This window comes from Scyliorhinus torazame, chromosome 19 (genome assembly GCF_047496885.1).
Source record: "Scyliorhinus torazame isolate Kashiwa2021f chromosome 19, sScyTor2.1, whole genome shotgun sequence".
Lineage (NCBI taxonomy): Eukaryota > Metazoa > Chordata > Chondrichthyes > Carcharhiniformes > Scyliorhinidae > Scyliorhinus > Scyliorhinus torazame.
In genome coordinates, this window is record NC_092725.1 from 53,948,754 (window position 1) to 53,968,158 (window position 19,405).

Consider the following 19,405-nt stretch of genomic DNA (forward strand, 5'->3'; position numbering starts at 1 on the left):
GCTGACGACCTGCACCGGTCACGTCGTGCAACTTGGTTTCTTTCATGATCTCAGGATATCTCAAATAGCTTCGGAATACGTTTGTACTTCAGGTACTTCTAAGTACTTTTGAAGTGTAGTCACTGTAATAGCGTACAAGGAAAGTAAAGCAATGATTTTGAACAGCAAGATCCCACCAATAGGAACGACCAGCTTACCTGATTGAGGATTTAGCATTGACCATGCTATTGACACAACTTCCCTGCTCTTCGAATAATGCCATGGGGACTTCTACGCCTAACTGAGAGGGCAGACAAAGCCTTGTCCGACAGAGCAGCACTCCCTCAGTGCGACAGAGGTGTTCCGGCCTAAACTTTGTGCTCAAGCCTCTGGGGATGCAGCTGCATCCTCAACCTCTTGACTCAGAAGCAGGAGAGTTGCCATTGAGCCCCACCCAGCACCTAACCAAGATTTTCTTATTAAACTTAATGCATTGACCGCACACTTCAATATATGATACAGTCTGTGCTTTTGTGTCACTTTATGCCAACTATTAAACACTATTTGTAAGACAACACTGAGATTTCATTGTCTTTGCTACATTCAGTTCCAGTGGATTTGTTCACCCTGGAAGGGTACAGAATGGATTGGTTCAAACTGGATTGGTACAGACTGGATCAGCTCAGACTCGATTGTTCCAAAATGAATTGGCTCAGACTGGATTGGCACAAACTACATTCGCACAACATAGATCAGTTCAGGCTGGATCAATGGAGCACGGATCAGTTCAGTCGGCACAGAATGGATTGATTCAGACTAGATTGGAACCAAATAGATTGGTGCAGACTGGATCAGCACAAACTGCATCAATGCAGACTGGACAAGTACAGTATGGATTGGTTCAGAATGGAATGTTTCTGACTGGTTTGACACAGCACACTAGCGCTGGTGTGGTGAAGTCTGCCAACAGGTATGTAACTGACGTAACATTCAGTTGTCATTGCTGAAAAAGGAAAAAGCTGTTGAAGCTTTTTGTCTTGCCCTCAACAGGACAAACACAAGAATACTAAATGGTCACAATACTTTATAGTACAGGAGAAAAATGTGCTGATTGGTTGGCAAGTCAACTAGACCAGGTTAATGATCTGGGGACCTGGGTTCAAGAATTCCACCGTGGCAGATGGTGAAATTTGAATTCAATAAAAATCTGGAATTAAAAGTCCAGTGGTGAGCTTGAAAACATTGTAGATTGTTTTTTTAAAAATCTGGAAATCTGCCACCTTTACACTGCCTGGTCTGTATGTGAGTCCAGACCACAACAATATGGTTGACTCTTAAACGCCCTCTGAAATGGCCTAGCAAGCCTCTCAGTTTAAGGGCAATAATAATATTCTTTATTAGTGTCACAAGTAGACTTACATTAACACCGCAATGGAGTTACTGAGAAAATCCCCTAGTCCAATTCACCTAACAAACATGTCTTTTGGGAATTGTGGGACGAAACCGGAGCACCCGGAGGAAACCCACGCAGACATGGTGAGACCGTGCAGACTCCAGACAGACAGTGACCCAAGCCGGGAATCAAACCCAGGTCCCTGGTGCTGTGAAGCAACAGTGCTAACCACTGTGCTATCATGCTGCCCATATTAGGGATGGGCAACAAATGCTGGCCATGGGAACGATACCCACATCCCAAAGGAAATGTACAAGGATAGCCACCTAGATCCCTCTCATTTCCCAGTCTCTCACTGCTCAATAACTATTCTGCTTTTTTATTTTTGTTTTGTTTTTCCCACAGAAGCGCCCATGTTCTTGCCCACTCACCCAACCGGTCTATATCCCTCTGCTCAATCATTTTGTACTCTTGATCGCTTTGCTTCCCACCTAAATGTGTATTGTCAGCAAACTACGTTCCCCCCGCTGTCTAACACATCAATATAATTTGTTTAAGTAGCTTGAGGCATGAACACTGATCCTTGTGGTAACCCACCAGTTACAAACTGCCAGCTAAAAAATATCCCATTTATTCCTCCTCTCTGTTTTCTGTCCATTAGCCAATTTAAGCTAAGACATTTACCCCTCAATCATACAAGTTCTAATTTTGTTTAGATTTATCCCTGTTATGTAGCAACTTCTTGGGTATTTTTTGGAAATCCAAATACTCTGGGCGGGATTCTCCATTTGGCGGCAGAGTGTCCACGCCGTCAGCGACGGTGTGAGCGGGCCGCTGGGAGTACCGATTCTGGCCCCGACAGGGGTCCAACACGGCGCTGGAGCTGTTCACGCCGCTCCAGCCTCCCATCCCGGTGCGAACTGTGCACCGCAGGCTCCGGGCATGTGCAGTGGCACCGACACCCACCCACAAATGCGCGGTGGCCTCCCTCAATGCGCCACCCCGACGCAACATGGCGCGGGAGGTCAGGGGCCGCCACAGAAAAAAATAGGCCCGGGGAGCGAGAGGCCGTCCCGCCAATCAGTGGGCCCCGATCGCGGGCCAGTCCCCATCGGAGCCCCCCCCCTTCATCCGAAGCCTACGTTCTCTTTAGCTTTCTGCAGCCTTGACCATTCGTTTTATTATTTCTTGCTAGTTTACTCTCATCCTTCCCCCCCCCCCCCCCCCCCCCCCGCCCCCCCTGCCAATTCTTAGGCTTCCTCCACTTTTTCCCAACATTCTGAGATTGATCTTTTATCCTAATACTATCGTTAACTTCACTATTTAGTCTTGGCTTACCCATCTTTCCCATTGAGGGAATGATAATTGGTTAAGGATTATTAATTATTTCTTTAAATCATAGAATCCCTACAGTGCAGGAGGCCATTGGCCCATTGAGTCTGCGCCGACCGTCTGAAAGAATACCTTTCCCAGGCCCACCCCCCCGCCCCATTCCCCTGCAATCCATTAACCCATCTCTGCAAACTAAGGGGTAATTTAGCATGGCCAATCCACCTAACCTATACATCTTTGGACTGAGAGAGGAAACCAGAGCACCCGGAGGAAACCCAGGCAGGCAATGGGAGCATGGTGCAAACTCCACACAGTCGCCCAAGGCCAGAATAGAACCTGGGTCTCTAGCGCTGTGAAGCAGCAGTGCTAGCCAGCGTGCTGCCCAATGTTTACCATTGTTTAGCCACTCTTATATCTTGTTCATCTAATTTCAAAAATGTTGAGATGAATTGTTCACTGTGCGAGAACAGGATTGGTGTGTTAGCAGCGAAATAACCAGGGAAATGCTGAAAACACAGCAGGTCCATCAATAAACGAGGACAGGAAGATAGATGAGTGTATCGAGTGAAGAATTATTTTGAAAAGTGATGCATTGTCAGCTCCACAGTGGCTAACACAATGTGTGATTGTGTCACTCTGTTTGGTGCCTGTCATAGACAACGCTGAGCTTTCCACATTCCCTCTCTCCACCCTCACCTTTAGGAACGCCCCCGGCTTCGCCCAGGACAACTCGGTGATGACTGGCCTGGTACAGAATGGGACGGTGCAGAATCGATTTGTTCAGACTGCGCCGATATGGGATAAATCAGTCCAGACTGACACAATGCACTCTGCCAGCAGGTAACACAGCCGAGCAGCTCCAAAACATCAACTTCAGCACTTTGTTAACCGAGGATGTTTTAATCTGTTTCGGTGGGTTCAAGGTTGAACAAAAGATGAAAAACATTTGTCTTTTCTCTCTCTCGCTCTCAGGACGCAGTCCTTGCCTGCTTTTCTCCGCCCATTGCATGTTTACTCCTGTCTTTCTATTGGAACTCACAAATCAAATGATCTGACGTAGTAGAATATTTTTTGGTTGCTTTTTCTCACTGACTCTTGTTATCTGAGAGTACCTTTAAGAAATGCGTGCTTCAGAAATGTACCTTTAAGAAATGGGTGTTTATTACTGCAGTGATGTCAGAGAGTGGGAGGAGCTGGGCTGTCTGTCAGCTTTTTACTTTCGTTTTAGGCTGTTTGCTGCAGGGTGTGTTTTAGTTTCATTTTCAGTGTTGGAGCTGAAGCCAGACGCAGCAGCAGTACTGTTGTTCTCTCTGCCATGAAAAGACTATCTCTTGATCATTTGGTGAATTCAGAATTATGAATGTTTTCAGTAGTGACTTTAACCTGATGTGCTTCTGTTAAAGGTTTTGTTTTTAAGTCGTATGGATGTTAAAAGGAAAGCTTAAAGGATTACTTAGTGTTGTAGTCTTTGGGGGTTGTATTTGAATTAATGGTTGCTAAGATGTTCACCCTATGTTTTAAAAAGATTAACTTGAGTTCATAGAATAAACATTGTTTTGCTTTAAAAAATACTTTTCCATTTCTGCTGTACCACTGCTGTAGAGTGGGCCGTGTGCTCCCCATACCACAATCTATTAAAAGTTGTGGGTCAGGTGAACTCCATGATACACTTTGGGGTTCTCTAAACCCTGGCCCATAACAAATTGGGGGCTTGAGGGGGATAAATGTCTATCTGTTGGATTGACTTAGTGAACTTAAAGTGAGGTGTCAGCATATTGTGGTTGCTTTTCAGGTGTGGTATTTTAGTTTGAGTGAGGAGTGTGTTGTAGACAATGGCTCTTTCAGAGGCTCTGAAGTTTTGGGGGATGGAGACGGTCACACGCAGTACCTTACAGACAGAGACTAAAAGGCAGACTGTTATATTTGGGAAAAACATCGCAGTTAACATTACCTGGCAAAATGCAAAAAGATGAGATAATTATGGCGGTGCTAAGCATTTAAAGTTGCCTGAGATACAGTTTGACTCATTGGAAATGACAAAAATTCAGTTACAAATTAAACAAATGGAACATGAGAAAGAATTAAAGCAGCTTGAATACGAAAGAGAGGAAAAAGAAAGAGAGAGAGTGGAAAAAGAAAAGGAGAGAGAAGAAAGGAGAAAAGAAAGACTAGCCCCAGCAGAACAAAAAGAAAGAGAAAGGGAGATACAGATCAGGGAAAAAGATAAAGAACGAGAGTTTGAATTTCAGAAAATGGCCATGAAACATGACAGTCAGTTAAAATTGGTAGACGTAACGCGAAACGTACAGTTGGATGATAGTGATGAAGATAGTGAGAAAGAGCGTCAAAGTCAAAGGCTTGGTGGGGATCTATTTAAATATGTCCAAGCATTGCCAAGGTTTGACGAGAAGGAGGTGAAAGCCTTTTTCATTTCATTTGGGAAGGTAGCTAAACAAATGAAATGGCCACAGGACATGTGGGTATTACTGATTCAAACAAAGCTGATAGGTAGGGCTAGTGAAGTATTTGCATCACTACCGGAGGAGGTATCTGGGACATATGAGGAGGTGAAAAAATCCATCACAGGTGCATATGAACTAATGCCTGAAGCCTACAGACAAAGGTTTAGAAATTTAAGGAAAGAATTTGGTCAAACATACATGGAGTTTGAAAGGCTCAAACAGAGTAATTTTGATAGGTGGATAAGGGCTTTGAAAATAGCCCAAACATATGAAGCTCTCAGAGAAATTATACTTTTGGAGGAGTTTGAAAATTCAATTCATGATGTAGTGAGAACTCATGTGGAAGAATAGAGGTTAAAACTGTGAGGTTAGCAGCAGAAATAGCAGATGATTATGAATTAGTTCATAAATCAAAGCTTGGTTTCCGACATCAGTTTCAGCCGGTGAGGGATAGAAACTGGGGACATGAGAAATACTCAAGTGGTAAAGGTAAAGGTGATCTGATGGGAGATAATAAGGAGAGTGTACCTCAGACTAAAAAATACATCCAGGCGGGTGGAAGAGACATGAAAAGTTTCAAATGTTTTCACGGTAATAAACGAGGCCATGTAAAGTCACAATGTTGGTGGTTGAAGAAAAGCACTGGGAAGGCTGATGTGGTAAAACAGGATAAGACAGTAGAGTTTGTTAAAGTGTTAAAGAAAAACCCAAGTGAAGCGAAGGAGGTGCAAAAGATTGTCCAGCCTGATCAAGAGGTGATTGATAAGGTGCCAGATCTCTTTAAAGAATTCACTTGTGTGGGTAAAGTTTACTCATGTGTATCAGGAGGAGCAGGTAAAGAAGTCACAATTTTAAGAGATACAGGAGCTAGTCAATCTTTAAAGGAAAGAGGTGAGGAGTTATGTAGCTTGGGAAGAATGTTGCCAGAAAAGGTGGCAATATATGGAATTCAAGGTGAGAAGAGTAGTGTTCCACTATATAAGGTAAGGTTAGAAAGTCCAGTGAAGATTGGTGAAGTGGTAGTAGGAGTAATAGAGAAACTATCTTGTCCAGGAATACAGTTTATCTTGGGTAATGATACAGCTGGATCACAGGTGGGAGGGATGCCTACTGTGGTTGATAAGCCAGTGGAAAATCGGACAACTGAAGTGTTGAAGGACGAATATCCTGGGATTTATCCGGATTGTGTAGTAACAAGGTCGCAAAGTCACAGGTTAAGACAAGAGGAGAAATCAAAGAGTGAAGATGACATTGAAGTGCAATTATCAGAAACGATTTTTGATCAGATGGTTGAAAAAGAACATGAACAGGTGGAGGATGAGGCAGATATTTTTAGTTCAGGAAAATTGGCAGAGTTACAACAGAAAGATATAGAAATAAAACAGAAGTATCAGAAAGCATACACGGAAGAGGAATCTGAGTGTATGCCAGAGTGTTATTACCGTAAATGTGATGTCTTAATGAGAAAATGGAGACCTTTACATATGCAGGCGGATGAAAAGTGGGCAGAAGTTCATCAAGTAGTATTGCCGGTAGGGTATAGAAAGGAGGTGTTGCGAGTTGCACATGAGGTACCAGTGGGAGGTCATTTGGGAATAAGGAAAACTCAAGCTAAAATCCAGAAACATTTTTATTGGCCTGGAGTACATAAAGATGTAGTTAAATTTTGTCAATCATGTCACACATGTCAAGTGATAGGGAAACCTCAAGCAGTGATAAAACCAGCGCCCTTAATACCCATTCCAGCATTTGAGGAACCTTTTACAAAGGTCCTAATTGATTGCATAGGACCGCTTCCTAAAACAAAAAGTGGGAATCAATATCTTTTGACGATAATGGATGTGTCTACTAGGTTTCCAGAGGGCATTCCAGTACATAATATTACAGCTAAAAAGATTGTGGAGGAGTTACTTAAATTCTTTACTAGATATTGACTACCCACAAAATTCAATCGGATCAAGGATCAAATTTTGCCTTAAAGTTATTCAAAGAAGTTGTGGATATCTTAGGAATAAAACAATTTAAATCAACTGCGTATTATCCAGAATCGCCGGGAGCGTTACAAAGGTGGCAGCAGACATTAAAGACAATGTTGAGGGCTTATTGTCAAGATTATCCAGAGGGTTGGGACAAAAGAATTCCATTCGTACTGTTTGAAATTAGGGATGCACCTAATGAGTCAACCAAATTCAGTCCTTTTGAACTAATTTTTGGTCATGAGGGAAGAGGACCACTTAAATTGATTGAGGAAAAATTGGTGAGTTAGAAATCGGAAATTACATTATTGGATTATGTGTCAAATTTTAAGCAACGATTAAATAGAGCAGGTGAATTGGCAGACAATAGTTAAAAGTTGCACAAAAAGTGATGAAATGGGTAACAGACAAAAAATCCAAAGTTCCTAGTTTTGCCAGTGGGGATAAAGTTTTAGTGTTGTTACCAGTGGTAGGTGAACCTTTAAAAGCAAGGTTTTGTGGACCTTATCAGATTGAAAGGAAATTAAGTGAGGTGAATTAGATGGTAAAACACCAGATAGAAGAAAGACTCACCGAGTGTGTCATGTGAATATGCTTAAAAGGTACTTTGAAAGGGAAGGAGAGTAAAAGGAGGTTTTAATGATTCTAACTCAAAGTGACGAACCAAATCCAGATGACTGTGAATTTGACATACCTCAAATTAAATTGGAAAACGAGAATGTTCTTAAAAATTGGGATAAATTGTTGAGTTACCTTCCAGAAGAAAAGCTGACCTGAAAGAGTTATTGATATCACATGGGCAAGTTTGTAGAGATAAATTGGGAAGTACTAAAATGGCTATACATGATGTAGATGTGGGAAATGCCGTTCCAATCAAACAACATCCACATAGACTTAACCCTTTAAAATTGGCACAGGTTAACAAAGAGATTGAGAGTATGCTTAAAAATGGCATAATTGAAGTGGGTTGCAGCCAATGGAGCTCACCCATAGTGATGTACCAAAACCAGATTGTACCCAACAGTTGTGTGTGGACCATAGAAAGGCTAATGCAGTTACAAGAACGGACTCTTATCCTATCCCACGTTTGGAGGATTGCATTGAGAAACCGGGACAATCAGCTTTTATTTCCAAACTGGATTTACTTAAAGGTTACTGGCAGGTCCTTTATCTGAAAGGGCGAAGGAGATTTCAGCTTTTGTGACACCAGATGGTATATACCAATTCAAATTTATGCCAGCTGGCATGAAAAACGCCCCAGCCACATTTCAACGGTTCACGAACAAAGTTGTTTCAGGATTACCCAATTGTGCGGTATACATCGATGATCTGGTAATTTTCAGCCAGACATGGAAAGAACATTTAAAACATCTGATGGAGTTATTCGATCGACTTCAGGAGGCAGGTCTGGTGATAAGCCTAGCCAAAAGTGAATTTGGAAAAGCCCAAGTCACTTTCCTTGGCCATACATCGGACATGGTTGAATGGTCACACGGGATATGAAACCAACAGTTATTGAGGAGTTTCCGATACCCTCAAGACGAAGGGAAATAATGCGATTTCTTGGCATGAGTGGATTTGATCAAACATTTGTGCAAAAGATTTTTAGCATGATTGCTCCACTGATGGACTTGCAGAAGAAACGTCAAAACTTTCAGTGGACAGCGGACTTTCAACAGGCATTTGACAGCCTGAAAGCTGTGGTAACCAATGCTCATGTGCTGGAGAATTACAAGGGACTCTGTGCTCAGATTGAACTAAAGTATCTGACTTTAAAGAGAGAAATGAACGGATCGTGCAGAGACCTTCTTGTTTAAAGAGACTGTCAATCGAGAAAGATTTCAGTTGGAAGAAGAATGGGGAAAAAATGGACTATATTATTATACCTGTTTGCGTGTGTTGTTTTTTGAAACGATAAAGTATATTTCTTAAAGGATAGTGAAAAGGTGAAAAATGAAACCATCTTGAAGTTGATTGTTTATTTTTTTTTCTTGGCGGGAGGTGTCATGTGAGAGTGCCTTTAAGAAATGGGTGCTTCAGGAATGTACCTTTAGGAAATGGGTGTTTATCAGTGATGTCAGAGTGTGGGTGGAGCTGGGCTGTCTGTCGGCTTTTTACTTTTGTTTTAGGCTGTTTGCTGCAGTGTGTGTTTTAGTTTTGTTTTCAGTGTTGGAGCTGAAGCCAGATACAGCAGCAGTATTGCTGTTCTCCCTGCCATGAAAAAACTATCTCTTGATCATTTGGTGAATTCAGAATTATAAATGTTTTCAGTAGTGACTTTAACTTGATGTGCTTCTGTTAAAGGTTTTGTTTTTAAGTCGTATGGATGTTAAAAGGAAAGCTTAAAGGATTATTTAGTGTTGCAGTGTTTGGGGGTTGTATTTGAATTAATGGTTGCTAAGATGGTCACTGTATGTTTTAAAAAGGTTAACTTGAGTTCATAGAATAAACATTGTTTTGCTTTAAAAAATACTTTTCCATTTTTTCTGTACCACACCTGTAGTGTGGACCGTGTGCTCCCCATACCACAATCTACTAAAAGTTGTGGGTCAGGTGAACTCCATGACATACTTTGGGGATCTCTAAACTCTAGCCCATAACACTCTCTTAATGTGTTTTCTTACATGTTGCCTTCCAGCTCCTGTGATAAATCTACTCTGGTTGAGTCAATCAGGTAGGTGCACTCTAAACCCACATACTATTGAAAACTTGCCTACAGCTGCATTTTCGTTACATCGACCAACGGAGGCCCCCGGGTGTTCGCGATCTGGGCAGGGCGGCACACTGGCACTCCAGCTGCCTCCTGGGTACCTTGGCACTGCCAGCTGGGCATCTTGGCACTGCCAACTGGGATCCCTGGCTGTGCCATCCTGACACTGCCAGGGTGCCTGGGTGGCACTGCCAGACTGTCAGCTTGGCAGTGCCAAGGTGCCCTGTGCCATGTTTACCATGCTGGGGCCCGGGCCCGGGGGTGTCCTGCTCTAACGAGGTGAGGCGAGGAGGGGAGCTCGAGGACCTCCTAACAGGTACGTTGGTGTGTTGGAAGATATGGAGGCTGCGGTGGAGGAGGGAGTGGGGGTGTCAAGTTATCGAGGCATCATTTAAAAATGACTAAGCTCATCAGTGCAGGAAATGATGGTAAGTGCAGCCTCGGCATGGTATTCCTCGCAGAGACCCAAAAAAACAGAGTCCCGTTTGATAGCGGGATCGTTCCCGTCACTGCAGGTGTCGAGAAATCCCGCTAAACACACCCAAAATGGGACTCTGTTTATTCCCATTAAATCACAGCCTGTATCTCTGAATTTCACCACTTGTATATGATAGAAAACAATCATAGTCAAAGGGTTGTGGAAATCTGGAATTCATCTCCCTAAAGGCTTGGAAAATTGGCACTTTCAAGACAGTGATCGCTAGACTTTTGTTAAGTAAAGACATCAAGGGATATGGAGCCAAGCCAGGTAAATGGACCTGGGTACAGATCAGCCATGATTTATTTGAAAGGCAGAGATAGACTTGAGGGGCTAAATAGCCTACTAAATGGGCAGGGTTGGGGTTGGGGATCGGGGCGGAGGCTAACGATTGCAGTCAGAAAGTAATGAACTCAGCGTTGATTCCAAAAGGTGCCCGACGTGCTGGGATGTCCTCAAAAAACACCGCAGATTTATCAAACACATTCCCTTTCATCTTCGTTGGCCCGGCCTATGTTTTCTAAAGATCGTCTCACCAGGTTCTTAATCAAAGTTTCCAGCATTCTCCCTGCTTCTGATGCCAGGCTAGCCGGCCTTAGTTCCCAGTTTTCTCTCCAATCTTTCCGGAGCAGTCACCTTCCATTCCCTAATTTCCAATACCAGAGAACCATTCCAGAATCCAGGGAATTCTGGCAGATGAAAATTAATGCATTTATCTCTGTAGCTATCTCTTCTAAAAGCCTAAACCATCAGGGATTTGGCAGTTTATAATCCCATTCCATTTTCTACTACATTTTTTCATAATATCGGTTACTTTCCCACTGTTGTTAATTAGACCCCTGGTACACAAGGCTTCTATCAATGTTTTTAATGTCTTCTGCTGTGAAAACAGACACAACGTATTTGCTTAACATCTCTGCCATTTCTTTGTCCCCTATTTTCACTTCTTCAGTCTCTGCACGCAAGAAGCCTACGTTCTCTTTAGCTTTCTGCAGCCTTGACCATTCGTTTTATTATTTCTTGCTAGTTTACTCTCATTCTGTTTTCTCTCCCTCTGAATCTCATGGTACATTTTGTTGATTTTAATGCCCTTCCTCCTCCCACCCCCCCCCCCCTGCCAATTCTTAGGCTTCCTCCACTTTTTCCCAACATTCTGAGATTGATCTTTTATCCTAATACTATCGTTAACTTCACTATTTAGTCTTGGCTTACCCATCTTTCCCATTGAGGGAATGATAATTGGTTAAGAATTATTAATTATTTCTTTAAATCATAGAATCCCTACAGTGCAGGAGGCCATTGGCCCATTGAGTCTGCGCCGACCGTCTGAAAGAGTACCTTTCCCAGGCCCACACCCCCGCCCATTCCCCTGCAATCCATTAACCCATCTCTGCAAACTAAGGGGTAATTTAGCATGGCCAATCCACCTAACCTATACATCTTTGGACTGAGAGAGGAAACCGGAGCACCCGGAGGAAACCCAGGCAGGCAATGGGAGCATGGTGCAAACTCCACACAGTCGCCCAAGGCCAGAATAGAACCTGGGTCTCTAGCGCTGTGAAGCAGCAGTGCTAGCCAGTGTGCTGCCCAATGTTTACCATTGTTTAGCCACTCTTATATCTTGTTCATCTAATTTCCCAATCCATCTTAATCAACTTACCACTCATGGGCATAACTAACTTTTGTTAAATTCAAGAACCCAGTTCCTGCCTTAACTACATCACTCAAACTCAGTATGAAATTTCGTCACTGTTCACCCGAGTAGCCTTGAGCGTAAGATTAGTAATTAATCCTCTTTAATTAGACTCTACGTTCTTGACCAATTGTCTATCCACCTCACGCATGTTAAAGTTGGCTTGGGATACATTCAACAAGGCCTTGAAGACTCTCCATTTTGTCAGCTATTCCACTGAACCATGATGGAGAAGCTGAGCAGCAATGGGGCTGGTTTCTTCTTCGATATTTGCATAATCGTCCTTATTATAGTACATTGAGGCAAGTCAACACGGGATAGTGGCTCACTAATTTAATCCTAAACCCACACTATTCTCCTGAATGTACTATTCCCAGAAAGGACAACAGAAAAGAGGCGATTCCAAACTTTATTGCGATTAGAATCAGCCAAGACAATCTGGAATGCTCCAATTCCATCAGGAGATTTCTCAAGATCTATCCTGAATGTGTGAGATAAATGAGCCATTAGAGTGCCTCCTTCCCCATACCCTCACAGAGCTTGTTTCTAACGTGGCTTCCCATTTTTCAGGAGCAGATCATCAACAAGTTTCCTTCAGTCGCCCAACAGGTACGTGAATTGAAATGAAATCTCTTGTTTCACATGTCAGATTTCTCTTTTTTTTTTATTGGAGCATTTCTCAGAGAGCCTTCTTGTCCTGCCGCCCAATGGCATTGATCCCAGGTTCACGTTCTCTATCACATCGAATACGTCTGGAGAATCACTTCCATCAAGTGAATGAAACTGCTTGTACCTACCTGGCCATCTGCTGATATCTCCAATTTATCCCATGGATTAGCCTTTATCATAGAATCATAGAATTTACAGTGCAGGAGGCCATTCGGCCCATCGAGTCTGCATCAGCCCTTACAAAGAGCATCCTACTCAAACCCACGTATCTACCCTATCCCGTAACCCCCATTTAACCTTTTTTGGACACTAAGGGCAATTTAGCAGAGCCAATTCACCTAACCCGCACATCTTTAGACTGTGGGAGGAAACCAGAGCACCCAGAGGAAACCCACGCTGACACGGGGAGAAAGTGCAGACTTCGCACAGACAGTGACCCAGCCGGGAATTGAACCTGGGACCCTGGAGCTGTGAAGCAACTGTGCTAACCAGTATGCTACCCTGCTGCCCATTATGCTCTTTTCCATGTTGTGATGCGATCTCCAGACCGACCAATAACTTTTTAAAAGATATTTGAATTCCCATTGGCTGATTTTGAAGTTTTAAGTGACATTCAAGAAAATCACCACAACTCCTCCACGGTGGCACAGTGGTTAGCATTGCCACCTCACAGCACCAGGTACCCAGGTTCAATACCTGCCTTGGGTCACTGCCTGTGTGGAGTTTGTACTTTCTCCCAGTGTCTGCCTGGGTTTCGGCCCACCGAGTCTGCACCAACCCTCTGAAAAAGCACCGTACCTAGGCCCACTCCCCCACCCTATCCCTGTAGCCACACCTAACCTGCACATCTTTGTGAGAGAAAACCGGAGCACCGGAGGAAACCCACACAACATGGGGAGAAGGTGCAAACCCCACACCGACTGTCACCCCAAATTGGAATTGAACCCGGGTCCTGGCGCGGTGAAGCAGCAGTGGTAACCACTGTGCCACCACCCATACCAGACCTTAAGCCTGAGACACTTGAAGACACGGACACTAAATTGCGGGGGGAAATTAATGGGGCATGTACAGGAGGGCGGGAGTGAAATTACAGAGAAATTATAGGAGCCTTTGGAATAATTATTCGGCGGAATTATCCTTACTGTCCCCTTTGTACCATCTATCATCAGTTACAGAGTTCAGGCATGTCCCTCACCCACCGAACCCCACTCCTGAAACAGATCAGGAGTCTCTTCAGAAATGTCGAGATGGTTTGTTCACTGTGCGAGAGCAGGGTTGGTGTGTTAGCAGCGAAATAATCATGAATTAGTTGAAAACACAGCAGGCCCATCAATAAACGAGGACAGGAAGGTGTGTGTATGGAGTGGAAAGTTATTTTGAGAAGTGATGCAGCTTCACAGTGGCTGACACAATGTGTGTTTGTCACTCTGTTTGGTGCCTGTCATAGACTACACTGAGCTTGCCACATTTCCTTTCTCCACCCTCACCTTTAGGAACGCCCCCGGCTTCGACCAGTCCAACTTAGTACAGAATGGGACAGCGCAGAATCGATTTGTTCAGACTGCGCCGATATGGGATAAATCAGTCCAGACTGACACAATGCACTCTGCCAGCAGGTAATACAGTCGAGCAGCTCCAAAACGTCTAACCGAGGTGTTATGTTCCTGTGCTTGGCTGGTGGGAATGATGCACAGTAGAACATCTAGTTCTTGACTAGTTAAAGTATTTTATTATAAAATAAATGCGTGGTAAAAATAACTATAAGAAATATATTACGAACTACTAATACTGATAAATTATCTCAGAGCTACTGCAAGTATGACTATCCACCAACACGACTGTCTCCCAACACCTCGAGGTACAGAGTCACATGGTAGATTTATACTGTCACCTGCTGGTCGGAGGTCATTTACATCATTATATGATTGCTTATGCATATCATCATACAAGGATGTTTTAATCCGGTTCGGTGCGTTCAAGGGTGAAGAGAAATGGAACTAAAAAACAGGAAAAGTGTCCGTCTTCTCTCTCTCAGGGTACAACCCTTTATGCCGCCCTCGTCCCACTGTATAGTTCCTCCTTTCTGTTTTTCTATTAGATCTCGCAAATCAACTCATCCGAGATTGTGGAAATTAATTTTTGCCTGTTTATTCTAACTTTTTTTTAAAGTGTTTTCTTCTGTGTTGCCTTCCAGATTCAATGATACATCCAGTTTGGTTGAGTCAATAAGGTAAGTCCACTGTCACTTGAACCCATGTCTTAGCTCAGGTCGGACTTCCTGTTGTCATGACTTCCATTGTCATAAGTTACTGTTAATTTCTCAAGAAGTTTAGAAACTTCTATCAAAGTGTTTTCCATTCAGGCTTGCTCTGGCAGCTCCAACAACACTCCAGAAATTAGACATCAGCTAGGACAAAGCAGCCCGCTCGATTGGTACCCCTTCCACAAACATTCATTCCCTTCATCATTGGCACACAGTGGCAGACTTGCTTACCAACTATGAGATGCACTGCAGAAACCCACCAAGGTTCTTTGGCAGCACTACTGCCATCTCGAAGGACAAGAGCAGCAGACCCACGGGAACCCACCACCAGGAAGTTCTGCTCCAAGTCACACACCACTCTGACTTGGAAATATATCACCGTTAATTCACTGTCATTGAGTCAAAATCCTGGCAATCTGGGCGGCACGGTGGCACAGTGGTTAGCACTGTGCCTCACACTGCCCAGGTTCCGTGTTCGATCCCAGCCCCGGGTTACAGTCCATGTAGAGTTAGCACATTCTTCCCATATCTGTGTGGATCTCACCCTCACAACCCAAAAACAAAAAGATGTGCAGGATTGACCACGCTAAATTGCCCTTTAATTGGGAAAAAAAAAGAATTGGGTGCTCTAAATTTATATATTTAAAAAATCCGGGAACTCCTTCCCCAACAGCACAGTGGGTGTACCTACACTTCAGGGACTGTAGAGATTCAAGAAGACAGCTTACCGCCACCTCCTCAATGGCAATTAGGGATGGGCAATAAATGCTGGACCAGCCAGTGACACCCATATCTCGTAAATGAGTTTTTTAAAATGCTGGTGATTGGTCATCCTGTGAATTGTGCAGCCCTGTAGCTAAGGGCTGGGAGAATTTTGTAACAATAAATATCATTCAAAATCTTTTGTAGGGCCACACTTCATTGATGAGCTTTATTTACAGTTGCCATTCCTTTTGTTCGCACTTTTCTATCAGTGTTACCTGTCTTTACGTTGTCAGGTCCCATATCAACATTTCTCATTTACGTTCATTATGATGACTGTCACAGCTTTCTTACAGGCTCCAGCTGTCTGTGAAGTCTCTACATTTTATGACAATCTTGCAGATTGGCAATTCGGTGATCCAGATTAAACACAGTAGTGGTCTCTGCACTGAGTCTCGATGCCAATTGGCATTTTTTACTGTTTCTGATTATAATTCTGCTATTGATCATTCATTGCTCCTAACCTTCAACAAGTTTCATATAAATTTCTTGGGTTTACGCTGGATTCCCACAGCTTTGAGTCTAATCAACAGCCTTTCATGTGGAATTTTGTCAAAAGCGTTTTGTAATTCTAAATACTTTCTGTTAAAGAGATACCCAGAGTCCACTAAGGTTGACACTTGGTGAAAAGATCTAATAGGTTTATCATGAAGGATCTTTCCTTTCTAAATCCAGGCTCATTGCCAGGGTATAGTTCTGGAGATAATCCTCAAACATGCTCCTCATCATCAATTCCATGATTTTAAACATAGAATGGAAGGTAATTGGTATGTCGCTGGCTTGTTCGTCCATTGGAGAATAATGTGAAGTAGTGGAAGACTCACAGGCCGATTAACAGTCTGCAGGGCTGGTGCAGCACAGTGGAGCAGTGGTTAGTACTGCTGCCTCACGGCGCCGAGGTCCCAGGTTCAATCCCGGCTCTGGGTCACTGTCCATGTGGAGTTTGCACATTCTCCCCGTGTTTGCATGGGTTTCGCCCCCACAACCCAAAAATGTGCAGGGTAGGTGAGTTGGCCACACTAAATTGCCCTTTAATTGGAAAAAATGAATTGGGCACTCTAAATTTTTTTAAAACAGTCTGCAGGGCTACTTCCATGGCCATAACCATACCAGCTAATGGGGTAGTTAGTCCCACATGGGTTTTATGAATTCGCACAACGCATTCGATGATTGGAGGAGCAAGGGGCAGGTTCCACACACACTGCACTCAAATGTTCCCGAATTCAGTGATATTCACTGGGATACCTTCTGACTCCGAGATGGAAATGCTGCCACTCTCCAGATTCTTCCTACTACGCTATCCTGCAAAAAGTGGGAACATAGACAATCCCTTCAAGGGAAGGTGCAATATTGAAAGTGTGACTGGGAGGGGGAGAAGGCAATCGGTTTAAGGATAAGAAAGTAAGAACATCAGGAATCAGGGTAGGAATAGCCCCTCGAGACTGCTCCACAATTTAACAAGATCATGACAGATCTTTGACATCAACTCCAATTTCCCACTTGCTCCCCATGTCCCACAGTTGCCTTTGTGCCACAGTGACGGAATACCCACCGCACCTCTGATAGAACATTTCAAAGCTTCACTACACTTTGAATGAAGACATTTCTCCTCGTTTCCAACTTGGCAAGTTAGAACATAGAACATAGAACATTACTGCGCAGTACAGGCCCTTACGCCCTCGATGTTGCGCCGACCTGTGAAACCACTCTAAAGCCCATCTACACTATTCCCTTATCGTCCATATGTCTATCCAATGGCCATTTGAATGTCCTTAATGTTGGCGAGTCCACTACTGTTGCAGGCAGGGCATTCCACGCCCTTACTACTCTCTGAGTAAAGAACCTACCTCTGACATCTGTCCTATATCTATCTCCCCTCAATTTAAAGCTATGTCCCCTCGTGCTAGACATCACCATCCGAGGAAAAAGGCTCTCACTGACCACCCTATCCAATCCTCTGATCATCTTGTATGCCTCAATTAAGTCACCTCTTAACCTTCTTCTCTCTAACAAAAACAGCCTCAAGTCCCTCAGCCTTTCCTCATAAGATCTTCCCTCCATACCAGGCAACATTCTGGTAAATCTCCTCTGCACCCTTTCCAATGCTTCCACATCCTTCCTATAATGCGGCGACCAGAATTGCACGCAATACTCCAAATGCGGCCGCACCAGAGTTTTGTACAGCTACAACATGACCTCATGGCTTCGAAACTCAATCCTTCTACCATTAAAAGCTAACACACCGTACACCTTCTTAACAACCCTCTCAACCTGGGTGGCAACTTTCAGGGATCTATGTACATGGACATCGAGATCTCGCTGCTCATTCACACTGCCAAGAATCTTACCGTTAGCCCAGTACTCTGTCTTCCTGTTATTCCTTCCAAAATGAATCACCTCACACTTTTCTGCATTAAACTCCATTTGCCACCTCTCAGCCCAGCGCTGCAGCTTATCTATGTCCTTCTGTAACTTGTAACATCCTTCCGCACTGTCCACAACTCCACCGACTTTAGTGTCATCTGCAAATTTACTCACCCATCCTTCTACGCCCTCCTCCAGGTCATTTATAAAATTGACAAACAGCAGTGGCCCCAAAACAGATCCTTGTGGTACACCACTAGTAACTGGACTCCAGTCTGAACATTTCCCATCAACCACCACCCTTTGTCTTCTTCCAGCTAGCCAATTTCTGATCCAAACTGCTAAATCACGGCTGAACCCCATGCCTCCGTATTTTCTGCAGTAGCCTACTGTTGGGAACCTTATCAAACGTTTTACTGAAACCCTTATATACCACATCAACTGCTTTACCCTCATCCACCTGTTTGGTCACCTTCTCAAAGAACTCAATAAGGTTTGTGAGGCACGACCTACCCTTCACAAAACCGCGTTGACTATCTCTAATCAAATTATTCCTTTCCAGATGATTATACATCCTATCTCTTATAAACCTTTCCAAGATTTTGCCCACAACAGAAGTAAGGCTCACTGGTCTATAGTTACCGGGGTTGTCTCTACTCCCCTTCTTGAACAAGGGGGTAACATTTGCTATCCTCCAGTCTTCTGGCACTATTCCTGTAGACAAAGATGACTTAAAGATCAAAGCCAAAGGCTCAGCAATCTCCTCCCTAGCTTCCCAGAGAATCCTAGGATAAATCCCATCCAGCCCAGGGGACTTATCTATTTTCACACTTTCCAGAATTGCTAACACCTCCTCCTTATGAACCTCAAACCCTTCTAGTCTAGTAGCCTGAATCTCAGTATTCTCCTCGACAACACTGTCTTTTTCCTGTGTGAATACTGACAAAAAATATTCATTTAGCACCTCTCCTATCTCCTCGGACTCCACGCACAACTTCCCACTACTGTCCTTGACTGGCCCTACTCTTACCCCAGTCATTCTTTTATTCCTGACATATCTACAGAAAGCTTTAGGGTTATCCTTGATCCTACCTGCCAAAGACTTCTCATGTCCCCTCCTGGCTCTTCTTAGCTCTCTCTTTAGGTTCTTCCTAGCTAACTTGTAACTTTCGGGTGCCCTGAACCTTCATGTCTCATCTTTACATAAGCCTCCTTCTTCCTCTTGACAAGTGTTTCGACTGCTTTTGTGAACTACGGTTCCCTTGCTCGACCACTTCCTCCCTGCCTGACAGGTACATATTTATCAAGGACACGCAGTAGCTGT

General features: G+C 43.7%; 1 protein-coding gene across 1 annotated transcript in view; it reads left to right on the forward strand.

The window, feature by feature from the left end:
• LOC140395956 (uncharacterized) overlaps nucleotides 1–19,405 on the forward strand; it is a 193,072-nt gene that overhangs the window by 167,464 nt on the left and 6,203 nt on the right. The window contains exons 36-41 of the mRNA XM_072483985.1: nucleotides 587–949; nucleotides 3,407–3,544; nucleotides 9,781–9,816; nucleotides 12,594–12,632; nucleotides 14,186–14,308; nucleotides 14,887–14,922. Of these exons, the coding sequence (XP_072340086.1) occupies nucleotides 587–949; nucleotides 3,407–3,544; nucleotides 9,781–9,816; nucleotides 12,594–12,632; nucleotides 14,186–14,308; nucleotides 14,887–14,922 (735 nt within the window). The remainder of the gene's footprint in view (nucleotides 1–586; nucleotides 950–3,406; nucleotides 3,545–9,780; nucleotides 9,817–12,593; nucleotides 12,633–14,185; nucleotides 14,309–14,886; nucleotides 14,923–19,405) is intronic.